The sequence below is a fragment of the Thermobia domestica genome, chromosome 1 (assembly GCF_964235325.1).
Source record: "Thermobia domestica chromosome 1, izTheDome1.hap1.1, whole genome shotgun sequence".
In the NCBI taxonomy this organism is placed as follows: Eukaryota; Metazoa; Arthropoda; class Insecta; order Zygentoma; family Lepismatidae; genus Thermobia; species Thermobia domestica.
In genome coordinates this window covers 319,006,756-319,021,123 of record NC_137454.1, presented here as the reverse complement: position 1 = coordinate 319,021,123, position 14,368 = coordinate 319,006,756, and the positions used below count along the sequence as shown (strand labels likewise).

At 35.0% G+C, this 14,368-nt stretch overlaps 1 protein-coding gene across 9 annotated transcripts in view; it reads right to left on the bottom strand.

Annotated features, from left to right (window-relative positions):
* The window catches only part of LOC145662658 (transient receptor potential cation channel subfamily A member 1-like), a 426,395-nt gene that overhangs the window by 64,408 nt on the left and 347,619 nt on the right, over positions 1–14,368 (bottom strand). For 7 of the 9 annotated variants that reach the window (XM_081728472.1, XM_081728567.1, XM_081728558.1 and 4 more), the window contains one exon: positions 11,060–13,233. The exons of the other annotated variants lie outside the window; for them this stretch is intronic. In XM_081728472.1, the coding sequence (XP_081584598.1) occupies positions 11,321–13,233 (1,913 nt within the window). In that variant the 3' untranslated portion in view covers positions 11,060–11,320. Of the gene's footprint in view, positions 1–11,059; positions 13,234–14,368 lie in introns of those variants that run through there. 9 annotated transcript variants of the gene reach the window in all.

Sequence of the window (14,368 nt, the reverse complement as noted above, 5' to 3'; positions counted from 1 at the left end):
ACTTCAGTTTTTTTGTTACATTGCCACGGGATATGATGTTCACAAATGTTTCATTTAATGTAATATCCAGTTCGAGGTTCAGATTCGAACTAGTTCCTCAGTGATTTGTCCCCTAGACTGATGTATCTTATATGTACTTTTCGTGACATAATATTCTACGGATTCTATATAGGTTTCATGTCCGGAGAATATGGTGGCCACCATAACCTTTGTAAACTCATACTTGGAAACCAATCCGCTACACTCAGCGCCCTATGACACGGCGCATTGTCGTCCTAGAAAATAAATCAACTCAAATTAGGACCTGAGAAATAGTCAACAGATGGTCGTAGTAACTTTCGGTTCAGAATGTCCATGTAATATGCCGCATTAACTTGTTTATTTCAGATTTTAATTCATTCAATTCCATTTGAAGTAAAGCATCCCCACAACATAACACTTTCATCAAATTTCCTTCTTTTGGAAACGTACTTTGGCTTCATTTTTTTCTCCTTTTCTTATCCAAACTTCACTCCACTGCCATTTCCAACGATCATAAACTTCTCCCCATCCAAGAAAATTACGTGTCACCATTGTCGATCACTGTACCGTGTCTACTCACGAACTCTCTTCTAGTGTTTACATGTTTATAAGTTAAAAGTGGGTTCTTTCTTAGAGTTTTCTTATGTAACTCTTTTTCATTCAATCCTCTGACAACAGTCATCCGGCTTGTGTTGTAACCTGCATTAGAATAGATAGCCGCTGCATTTCATGCCGCTGAAAGCTCTGTCTGGCACAGCCAAACGAAAAATCTCTCGATCCAATCTCGCAGTTGTTATCATTGAGAAGAAACACCATGCTTCTCATTGATTTTGTATTATTCTACCATAGATAATATGATGTATACCTGGAAATTTGGCTATTTATATCTTTGAGCAACCCTCACTTCGCAGTGTCAGAATTTGTCTTTGTTTACAAAGGCTTGTGTCACACACGTTTCTCATATTTCGAGTTTCTAGGGGATAATGAAATTCTTCAGCGCCTTATAATGTACGTGAAGCACTTCCGTTTACAGCGTGAACAAAAGGAACATTTAATAATACATATCTTCACTACACTATGAACACTTTACACTGTTCAAGAAAAGCAAATTAAACAATCACTTTAAGTCTTAACCACGCTATATTGAGTACAGAGACATCAAACGGGGAGCATCTGAACTACTGCAACACAAAATACTGCTCTGATCCACCTCAAACTTAAAGGTTGTTAGGAACACCAAGTAGATACCAGTATGTCACGGAATAGCGGTTTAAATAGCGAATATAATGAAACCCTTGCGATTGTTCTGAGTGATGCTATATTTTGTGAGAAACTGTATACCGGCAAAGTATCCTCTCACAAGAATTCAAATGAAATCATTTTCCATCCCGAAAGATATGTACAGGGATGGAATCCTCTACCTCAGTTCTGTAATCCAAAACTATTGATAGTCTGGGTAAGTATAGGTTATTTTATCATTTCAATTCATGATCTTAACTACACTATAATCAGGTAGTCCATTATTCAGAAATCGTTTTACCAGAGTGTTTGCCAGGAATGATTTGACCCTACGGATTTGTCTCCCTCTGGCTATTATTGTGAATACAGATCCATCAACAAAATTAAGGAGATATTGGATTGCAATTTATATTGATAATCGTGGTTATAGAGAATATTTTGACAGTACGGTCTTTCTCCTTAGGTACCGGAACACATTGCATTCTTAACACTTCATTGTATGTATTATAACAAAACTCAAAGGCAAAGTCTTGAATCAAAAGTATGTGGCTATTATGCTTATCTTTATTTATACTCTAAGGCCCAAGGAAAATTCCTGCGTGAATTTCAATACATGTTCACAACGGTACTCTCTGTCAATGACCTTAGATTGTTGAAATAAACCTTCCAGGTAATTTTATATTTATCAATGAGAGAGAGTTTTTACATGTTTTGTTTTTTATCCTCATCAATTATATACAATTTCTATAATAATCTTTTTTCCTCATTCTCTTTACAGAACTCACAATACGAAGCTATGCAAACCAGTGTTATGCTACATGACATGGAAACAAATAATCACAATCAAGAAGAAGAAGAAGAGGCCTAAACAAGAAACATGCAATACACAAATGTGGATTTGTAATGAAACGACATCTACAATAGCTATAAACATTTTCAACATCTTATTGTACCAATAAGAAAGAGCAAAAAATGAATAAAATAAATTTATGTTTATCTATGTGTTTTTTTAATTTTTCATTCTAATTGAAACGCATAATATCAATACAATGCATAAACAGGATCATCACATAAATAGAGTATATATACATAACATTCTCAGAACTAAGGTAGGGTAATGCTTAAAAAATGTGCAATATGAGACGAGAACCCTGCTTATGAACACTGTAGTACAACGTTCAAACTTTTCACCTGACGAATAGCAAATGTCCTAGAGAACGATATATTGTTTTTGACAATTCCCAATGTTTTTGTACAGGGGCGGTCTTAGGCACCCCTCCGAAAAATGTGTATCATGTCTTTGATTCTAATCCTCACACATATAATAAGGTCAATAACCTATCACGCATTACGTCTTGGTAATTTTTATCAATAAAAGGAAACAAAATCGGCAAACAAAACTTACAATGAGTGCTAGAGAATATTTACCAATTCTTGTTTCTTTGTTTTTTTTTTTGACAATTTCCAAATTGAAGGGTGGGCCAGTGTACCCCTCCAAATATTTAAGAAGGTGCACCCATGTACTCATGTCTAGGACCTCTGTACACATCCATATAATTATATAAGGTAATAAGACATCATCAAAGATAAATTAGGTCAATCACCGACCACGTGACCGCATTAATATTTGACACCCATGAAAGGAAACAAGATGTGAAACAAACATTTACAACGGGTCCTAGATAATATTTATGAATTCTTATGTTTTGACAATTCCCAAATTGAAAGGCTGCTCCTAGGTACCGCTCCCAAATTTTAAGATGAGTGCACCAATGTACCCATGCCTTATGAAAGGGAAAGAATCTCTAAGCACCCATATAGCTATATAAGGTAATAAGACCTCATAAAAGAGGATAAAATAGGTAAAAGCATCCGAAATTTGAATTTTTTTTGTATTTTTTTACCCACAAAAGGGAACAAGATGGCCCCAAAACTTACAGAGGTGCATAACCTGGTCCTATACTACCATACCAAATCTTTAATTTGGCAATTTCTATAATTTAAAGAGGGTGGCCCTAGGTACCAGTGCCAAAACCAAGACGGCATTGAAACCTATGACGTCATACCACGTGATTAGGTTAAGAGACGTCCCTCAGATAATCAGAGAAAAGTTAGGTCAACCGACGCCATTGCTACTGATCCCAACCACATGAGTTCACAAAGGGAATCGAATCAGCGCCTCCTCACTCAACGAAATCAAACCGTGCAATGATACATTTTCCACTTTATACTAACAATAACGTATAATTATTTACCTATATATATATATATATATATATATATATATATATATATATATATATATATATAATTATTTTTATCCTTAATAAACAAGCGAATACACACACTTTTCACTCAACAGTAAGTATTAACTAATGAAAAAGTGCGTATTCGACTAAGTGATCATCTCTTAAGCTCTGCCGACGTCACACCCTGAACGAAACAAAAACCATTTTCTACAATTTAACCAACAAAGTTAATGATCTTACAAAATAAATCCTCTTAAAAGCAAATATTTTCACCCTCAGTCATGGCCCCCAAAATTTCAATAAGAACATTCTCACAGGGCCACAGCAATACCCTGTGGACCAAAAAAGGCATGAACTACAAAAAGAAAAAAAAGGCAGAGAGGCTTTCCTAACATGCCACAAAACGACGTAATTTCTGCTCCCCTTCTCCCTCACCCAAGAATACCAGCTTTATCTACGAATGCTCACTCAGCGGGGTCATAGGTCATGGGAACTGCTGACTAAGATTGCCAAGCTCAAGTATACATATACTTCCATATTCATCTGGTAACTTGAAATTTTTCACTTTCTCCAGTCGTTTCCGTTAAATTGATAAAAATATGTATGCCATTAACAGCAAAAATTAATGTTTCCATGGAAACACTTCACACAAATGTATCAACAGTAATACTAGCTCAATCGAAAGTAAAGATACTAGATTTCAATATATTTTACTCTAAACAAGAGAGAGAAGAATGTGACTACCTATAAGTTTTCCCCTTCAACACATCGTAACCTTCAGACATTTATAAATCATCTTATGTTGTGAACAATATATACAGTGGACTCTCCCTTAACTTCCCGTTGTCTTAACCACATATCTTCTGAGAAATATGACACTTTTGTTATTAGCCGTGTTCTGTGTTCCGCAAGAATGCGTTTCTGCTACGTTTAAGAAATGTGATTATAAAGTAGAGTACCGTACTTCTTTTGAGTGTTGTAGGTTCAAACGTATTTTCTTTCAATATTGTGTTTTTTCAAACAAATAACAAACATTGTATAGAATGTATAGAATTGTGGTTTGTGAGATAGTCTAGTGTGCTTATACAGTATTTCGTGCACCTGAGTGTCGCTGTAGTACCTTATGGCTCAAGCTTCTGATTTTCTTATATTAACTTTATTGAAATACATAATGATTTTTTTTTTTAACTCAAGGATTTCATTTGGGTCTAGAATTTCTAACTGAAGTCCAATTTTCATGCGGTTTGTTGCAAAGGATCAAGGAAGGATGGGAAATTTGTGGGACTATATTTACTGGTTTAAATTCATCCGGGGTAATATCGACCACACCTCAAGAAAAACAGCAAATATTCGCCAGTGTACCTTAGAATGGGAATAAGGTTTTGGATTTTTGAAGCGAAACTGCAGAATTAGTCCAGTCATATAAGGAAAATTAGGGCTGTACCCCCAACAAATTGCAAGAAAAGCTGGTTTTGTTTTTCTGATACAAAAAAGCATTCTGAACAACATATCAAAAAATAGCAAAAATTAGACTTCCATTTGACCGCCATTTTGAGCCGCCATATTGGATTTTGTTATTAAACACCTTTCTCGGAAAAAGCAATTATATTTTCTCACAGAATTAAGATAGAAACTTCGTTCTTCTGCCAAATTGATGGTAATAAATAATATAAATGAAGAAAATTGGAACAGTCTAGTTATGATGCTGCCATATTTAAATATGGTTTCCGTTCTTCCAAAAATTTCGTTACTTCGATTCGTTATCTATCTTAATTGGCACATAACTATGAAGCCGTTAAAGTTTTCAAAAAATCATCCGAAATGGTCGTTATAAAGTAGAATGTTCTCTTTCCATTGACATTAAAATTATTTCTGTATCTTAAAAACGAAGCGAGCTCGACCATTTTATGTGACGAGAGTATTGTCTTTTATAACACTGAACTCCGCCATGTAATTCAACATGCCTTTTCTTTGAATAATGTAATACTTTAATTTTATAAAGAGAAGTATCTGAATTGTTCATATAAATTAAATAAAACAACTACAAATAATAATAATAATAATAATAATAATAATAATAATAATAATAATAATAATAATAATAATAATAATAATAATAATAATAATAAGCGGCGTATTTACGATTTTGTTTCGGGGGGATTTGCTAACTTTCGAGGGAGGGGCTTTGCCTGGAAATGTGAAAATTCTGCAAGATATTTGATTTAATTTACTATAGTAAGTAAGATTTCGGTGGGGAGGGATTAAGCGCGGGAACCCTTCTTAAATACGCCACTGATAATGATGTATATCACAGAATAATTTTTTTGTGCAGAGTTAGGCACCCTCATCTATACATCCAAGTCAGTCATCTGTGCAATTCCTGCCCATGATTGATATGTACCCTCGAAACAAGATATGCATTCTGTCAACTTTTAATTTCATTTATGAGTTAGCAGCGAAATACAAAATGCCAGCTATTGTTACATTTGACCAGCCAATGGTTTGAAAAACTTCTGAAATCGCGAGGTTAGCCGAAAAGATGTTCGAGTGAAAGATGCTATATTGTTACTTTGAAGTTCCCATATCTTAATAAATCTATTGGGTGCTATAAATATGTTAATGGAAGACAGTGAACAGAAGAGGTCTTAGCAACAGTCTACAGTGAAAATACAATCATACATACTATGTCAGGAAAAGCAGTACAGCATGAGTTACGTGGGCATCTTATGGTCAACCAATGCCTTACAAACTTAATTATTTCCAAAATTATTGAAACAGAACCTGGGTTTGAGGGTCACATTACCAAGCTAGAACAGTTATACTGTCAAGCTGAAAAGGGTGACTTAGAGTTGGACATGCTTGAATCAGATTGTATGGCTCGAATAGTGGATGACAAAATGTGTCAATATTCTCAGGAGTTAAAGACAAGCAGACTTTGATGGAACTATACGCAGATGTTGGGTGTAGTCAAGGGAGCTAATTCATGTCGATCGATCAGGATCATAGACAATGCATCTACACGCTACTTCAGCTTGTTTGCCCATATTTGCTGCAGCAAGTCACCAAAATTATCTGAACTCTGCTTACCTGTAAATTCAAACCATGAAAGTTTGGATATAACTAACCCTGAAGTGAATCATAAGTTCATGCAGGGATACGATGTCATCAGACGAAGTAACAAATTTTGTAATGGTCTTAGTTGTAACCTGGTTTTGAGCAGACGCTAATGAGGTCATTAAAAACCACAGAGGATTAACAAGAGGTAATGGAATAACAGAGAAGCAAAGGGCAATCAGGACAATGTCTTCTCCTGTATCCTCGTCTTACAACTTTGCCATGCAGGACTTCTGTGATACGCAATATACTACTTGTGAACAGCACAAAGAAGCAATTGCTGCAAGAATAGTTCGTGATAAAGAGGATGTGGCTAAAATTGGTAATATGCTTGAACCATATTCCTCACTATCTGAGGAAGTGGCATTGCATAATATTCTAACTGGAATAAATGCAGATAATGATGTGAATGCCCATGAGCTTTTCAGTATCGGTAAGGACATTGTTGTTCAAATGGAAAATCAGTCCACATTTCCATATGAACACAAACGCAACATTAAGGCAATCACGTTTGCATCAACAAAGGTTGTTAAGGTATCTGAAGAAAAACGATGGATCCTGCTCTTTTGTTTCAAATGTTTTTGGTTGTGTCTCAGAGTTGAGATTTAAACTTAAATGAGATGATGAGGTATGAGTTTCCTTCATGCTCATCTACACTATCTGGAGCTAAAAACAAACTTAGGAAAGCAGATAAACCTGCACTTCTTGAAGACAAGAAAGCATGCTACTCTTACGAATGCTTCAGCCTTTTCCCCATACTGAGCAGTATGCTTCGGATGGAGGTTCCCTCTTACATAGGCTTAACTGGTCTCAAGGAAGTACTACAGCTTCATTGCAGATCAGTATGCATGTTTTGTTGCAGAACGATATGGAAAAAGCAACTTTGTTTTCGATGGCTATGGAAAGCCTACCCCAAAGGACAGTACAACGAAGCGAAGGAAGACAACTACAACAATAGTAGTTAATGTCACGGAAACAACAAAATTTGCTGAGAAAATGGAAGCAACAAACAATTATTGATAAAAATGATTACTGTGCGCCTGAGATCGAAAGGATGTCAAGTAATAGAAGCAGAGAGAGATGCAGATATTGACATTGTAAAAGCTGCAGTTGCTAAGTCACTTGCCCAGTCAACAACCCTCGTCGGCGAAGATACGGTTCTACTAATATTGCTTCTTTATTATGACTATACAGATAACAAGGGTCTGTATCTACAATCAGACAAAGGGAAAACTCATGTTTACAACATTACTGCCTTGAAGAGCTTGCTGGGGAAAGATGTATCTACAAGCCTGTTATGTGCACATACCTTCACTGGATCAGATACTACTTCACGAATTTTTGGTATTGGGAAAAAGTCAGTTTTTGAAAAAGTTAACAAAAATGGTATTTTGCGTGAATGTGCACAGAATGTGCAGCACTTTCCACCCACAATTTCTGCTACAAAATATCACTCACAACGAACTTACTTTCAGATCATGACATGGATGGGTCTTAGTTAAGACATGGATCTTACTAAGTGAGACTGGATTAATGAAGCAGACAAACTGATACCAATAATGATGGATAATAAACTCGCTCCTGACAGCCTTCTAAAAATGATTCACAGCAATTGTTCATGTGGATCTATCATACGTAAATGTACGTGTAAGAAATATGGTCTCGATTGCACAACAACGTGTAGCTCTTCCTATAATGGCAACTGCGAAAACATCACAAATAAACCCCTTATGGGTAATGAAAAAATTTAGGGTGTTTTTATATTAACATAATATAAACAAATAAAAGGAATTTACAATTCCTTGCAGACAATTCTTTTACAGACATTAAGAGAAATGTAATACAACAACATTACATACGTTGTAAACTACATGTTGTATTATAATGTTTAAAAAAACATGCCAGTGTTACGCATGCCAATTATTTTCATTTATTGTATAACGTAGTTTGTGACCATAATAGTGTAAATATGATAGCTGGTAATGAGAAACTTTCGTGAAATTTACACCATTTTTATTATATTATAATTACATCCTATGATATGCATTACGATTATTATTATTATTATTATTATTATTATTATTATTATTATTATTATTATTATTTATTGTAGTTGTTTTCTTTAATTTATATGAACAATTCAGACACTTGTCTCTATAAACAAAAGTATTACATTATTGAAATAAAAGGCTTGTTGCATTACATGGCGGAGTTCAGTGTTATAAAAGACAATACTCTCGCCATATAAAATGGTTTAGCTCGCTTCGTTTTTAAGATACAGAAATAATTTTGATGTCAACGAAAAGAGGACATTCTACTCTATAATGACCATTTCGGATGATTTTTGGAAAACTTTAACGGCTTCATAGTTATGTGCCAATTAAGAGAGATAACGAACCGAAGTAACGAAATTTTTGGAAGAACGGAAGCCATATTTAAATATGGTGGCATCATCACAAAATTGTACCACCTTTCCTTATTTATATTATGTATTGCCATCAATTTGACACAAGAACGAAATTTCTATCTTAATTCTGTGAGAATATATAATTCATTTTTCCGAGAAAGGCGTTTAGTAACAACATCCAAAATGGCGGCTCAAAATGGAAGACAAATGGAAGTCTAAAATTTGCTAATTTTTGATATGTTGTTCCGAATGCTTTTTTCTACAAGAAATATTAGAAAAAGCTTTTTTGCAATTTGTTGGGGGTCAAACCTTATATTGACTGGGCTAGAATACAAATTACGTGTTAGTGAAAATACAAATTAAGTGTTAGTGATAACACCCATAAATCACATGTTGAATAGCTACAGCCGGCTTCTTGAGACAAGCGAAGGAGAAACTTCTTGCCCAACCTAAGGAGTCGATAACTGACATCAATACTCGTCTGCGGGGCTCGATGCTTCCTTGTCTCACTCAGAAGCAACCCTGTTTCTTCACAAATTGTTTCTAAATGCCCTTTACGTAGCAACAACCTATTCCGTTCCCCAAAAACTTTTAATTATAAATTCATGTTGTTCTAAAGCGTACTCTATTCTCACTGTGTCTTGATCATACTCACACAGTAGCAGAGAGCTGTACAGCACAATTCCCCATACAACAGCCCAATTTCCTGTTTCTTATTGTGTTGGCGAGGTTGCCATCTAAGGAAGAGAAATCTTCACACAGCACCGCACCTCATTTCAATTGTAAGGTACATTGCGAATATTTGTTGCTTTTCTTGAGGCATAACCGATATTACCCAGGATGCATTTAAACCAGTAAACATAGGTCCATAAATCTCCCATCCTTCCTTGATTATTTGCCACAAATCATATGAAAATCGAACTTCAGTTAGAAATTCTAGACCCAAATGAAATCAGTGAGTTTAAAAAAAAATCACCCTGTATAATACTGTAAGTCTTTTAAAGCCATTTTATAGATGGTATACAATTTAGGGTCTACGAAATTGTGATTTTTGTTCAAACCGACATTTTTGTTATAAGACCATATCCCAGAAGCAAAATAGTCGGCTACCATCAACTCTATAGTATGAATGACTTGGACAAACACATCTATAAAGGAATGGGAAGAAAACTAAAATACTATGTCACACCAACGTCAGGAATGTGGAAACACAGACACAGATAAAATTGAAATATAAAGCCGTCTAAAAATAAGCTTCATACAAATCATTTTTGTAGCGAAGATCGAAAAAGGCAAAATTAAACTTGGGGTTGAATATACTTGAGATGTGTTTGAACATTCTTGACACAATCTAATTACGCTTCATTAAACAGGGCACCATTGAATTTATAGCTATTTTGCATGTTTAACTTCTTAACAGTGAAGTAGCAATTGAAGACAAATTGTTAAGAAATGCAGTTGTGTTTCTGCTTGACTTATCACAATTCTCGAAGTTTTCTTTTTCTATCGTCTTGCGTTGTTAGGATTAAAGGGAATGTATCATAATTTCCGTTATTTTATCTACAAGAAGCATCCGATTTTTCAAAAATTAGCAGCGTAGGTTTTAATATCAGTACTCTAAATATTGGTTGTGGAAATGGATACGAACCAAATATCCCAAATGGTCAGAATGTAAATACCACCAAATCCATAATGTTTCTTTGTAGGGACACACAGTGGTCGCATTACTACCTTGCGTCAACGCATATTTTAATATTACCGTGAAATAGGCCCGTATCCATGGGGGTCAAGGGGGCCGGGCCTCAGCTAATTTTTTACTGGCCCCCTAAAATTTTCACGGTAGGCTTGCAAATGAACAAATGTGGTGATGAATTATAATATGGCTGGACCGGCCCCCTAACTTCTACCGGGCCTCCCCCATAGTTTTAGGCTGGCTAAGGGCCTGCCATAAAGTGATATCTTCTTAAAATCTTTCAGGAGCTTGAAAATTTTATCGTGGAGAGTTTATAGTAAATAAATAACAAATGAAAAATTAAAATAAAATTTAATTTCAATATAGGATATAAAGACATTCAAGATTTGTGATTATTATTTTTTATTTTAGTTAATATTCAAGAAATAACCAAATCATAGTAATAAATAACAATCATATACAACGAATAGAGAAGACCAATAATTGTTTAGCAACTAACAAATTTGGTCATTAGTGCTTTTGCTAATTGAGCAGAAGAATCACTTTTCTAAATTTTTGTTCATTATGTTACAGAAGAACAAATAATTAACTATTCTCTTAGAACTGTGAATAAGATTCTCTTTCCGGCTGAGCTTTCGAAGTAATATCTAGTAGGATGATGGCTAGATCCTGTGGGAAGATTTTTTCAATTGTAGCTACATTTAGAAGAACAATTGTTTTAATTTGCAACTTTGAAAGTAATTTTCTCATAAATTTTATTTTCGAAACTACTGTTTCTATATTCCACATGAACTGAACGTAATCTTGTACTTGCCAAAAGTTACCATCCAATTCCAATTCATCAAGTTTGGTCACATTTTCACCTACAACGAAATTCATGAGACATATGCTCCCTATGAATATAAACACTATCATCAGAACTTCAGTCATTCCGCTAACCCTGGTTACCTCCGGCGGCGTATATTCCTTGTCTTGCGGGGTATATTTCTCGTAGTTGGGAGTATGGATATTTGGATCGTAGTCCGTTGTAGCTGCCCAAAGAGCCAAATAATAGGCAAATGTAAAGCGATAATGGTCATATATAAAACCACTCACATCAGTCATAATTATGTAGAAAGCTATCGAGAAGCCTATAATAAGACAAAGGTATAAGGCTAAAACTCTCATTAGACGAGCCATCACTAGGAGGTAAACAAAAGCGTATCTTCCAATATTAGTGAATCCAGTGGTTTGTTCTATAACCGACAACCATGCAAAGAGTACAGCGAAGGCACTAACTGATCTTATTACTGGGTTAGTTTTGGTGTCTCCTGAAGCTGTGATAAAACCCATCAACGGAGGAAATGCACGACTGATAGGACGAAAAGTTTTCCAGCCTCTAGTTGAATACTCCAAAATCATGTTTGGGATTTCAACAAGAAGTACAGAAACACAAGAGAAAAACAAGATAGTATTGCACGTGATAAGTAATTCATCATTTCCTTTTAGATCAACTAGAATTACAATAGTAATAGTAATGACATACATGACAAATGTAAGGAAATGGATTAGAAAGATCCATCTCACTTTCTGCCATTTCAAGAAGACAAACGACTGTACTAAAGGATGGCAGAACAATCGACGTTCTCTAGGATGTTGAATACCCAGAAGCAGGGATTGGATTATACTTAACTGGTTCTTTTGTTCTTCTAAGCAAAATAGTCCAAAATTTAACACGATCCAATGAAAACTTTCCATAGCACTTACGTCTTTCTCATTTTCCTTATTTAATGCTTCTTCAAACAGACCGGCAGACACGAGATCCTGAAAATCCATTACAATTAGATGGTCATTAAACACTTCCTCCATAAATTCCATGCCATGTGGAATGCTTTTTAAAATAATTTGCAATGCGCTTCGCTTACCACTAGTTATTACTCCAATATTAGCTCTCTTATCCAGAAGGAATTTTACACATTGCTTTGATCGTGCACTTGCAGCACAAAGAAGAGGCGTTTCACCAGCATCATCTTCCATTTCCAATATTGGATATTGGCTTTGTAGTGTGGTGTGCCTAAGCCGTCGAGAAGTTTCATCGGTTAACTCCTCGGCAGAACTTTCTTCAACATTGACATAGCATTCCAATAGATACCTAAGGCAATCGCTGTCTTCTAATGAAGCTGCCAAATGGAAACAATTCATTCCGCGATATATTGGTGAAGTAATTGCGCATTGTTCGTAACACCATTTTCTGTCCAATGCTATTAAAGCTTTCACTGTATTAGCAAGACCTTTGGAAACAACTTTGTGAAGAAAATATAATGTTTTATAATCAGCACCTTTATCAAGAAAAACCTGAACACACTCTTGAGCATTTCCCCTGTCGACTGCTTGCCATATAGCTGTTTCCATTACTGTACCACGGTACTCGTTAATGATCTCACGACATCTATTATTCTGAAGAAGTGTTGTTATAGTTAACCAATGTGATTTCCCTGCGGCCACATGTAAAATCGTTTCATCATGGGGATCTACAGAACAGACAAAAGTAAACATGATTAAATTATATGTCGATAATTTCAACCTACATAATTGTATATTCTATCTGGTGTCCAATCCATACTAAACTCAGTGGTAAGTACAGTATAAGATATTGTTTGTTTCGGAACTCACAGAGACACGCAAGAAACCTTTCAAATGTAAGTTTTAATAGAATTGCCCACATGGTGGAGCTGGACTAGTACTGGAATCCCATTCAGCAGAGTTAGTAGAAAATTGACCCAGGGACAAAATTTTGAAAAGATGCATATTTTCTTTAGATGAATGACTTTAGTGCCGCTTATTAAAGTTTGAAAGATCCCATTTTAAATTCGCGTAATGAATTTCGGGATAAGTTTTGACTATTCATTGAGATTATCATCTATTTTCTTTACAGTTTTGGGTAGCCAAAGTAGATGTAGAGTAAAGCGGTCATAATTTCACATATTTCTCTTACAAAAAAGTATGTGCTTTTTTTTTGCTTGTGGTGTATTTGTAACTAGCGAACAAGGCATCGTTAATAGACATATTGGTTAAATCTGTTTTGTGACGTTAATAAATTCTTCTATCACTTCGCTATCTCGTGGGACAAATAGTGTTAAGAAGAATGGAGTGTAATTTAAAAATTGACGAACAACAACTCATTGGCTTGGCGTACAGGTACGAGCAAAATAATTGATACATCTCTTTAATCTGACGTTTTTGATATCTCCGTTTTCTTTTTATGTTCGAAATTTGGGAAGGATTCTACAGCAGGAAAGTTGAATGCTAAACACATTTTTAATGTTTGTGTTCAATATTATTTTAAAGTTTGTGTTCAATAAAGAAATTAGAAACAAAACCTTAATTTGGCCGCAATTACAACAATTGCCAACAGTCTTGGAAAGGGTATTTTTCTAGGCCTGGAGGAAATTCTGTAGTTCAAAGTAGAACTGAGACCTCTACTTTGGTGAGAATGTGGATTCATATCCGCAAACAAATATTTAATCCAATATCTCTAACATTTCATATATCTGCAGACTTCATATAAATAAAGCAAAAAGTGATCAAAAGGAATGAATTGGAACACGATCATAAATGAAAATCTTGTGTTGTAGTAGGACAGACTTTAGCAAATAAGAAGTTGGT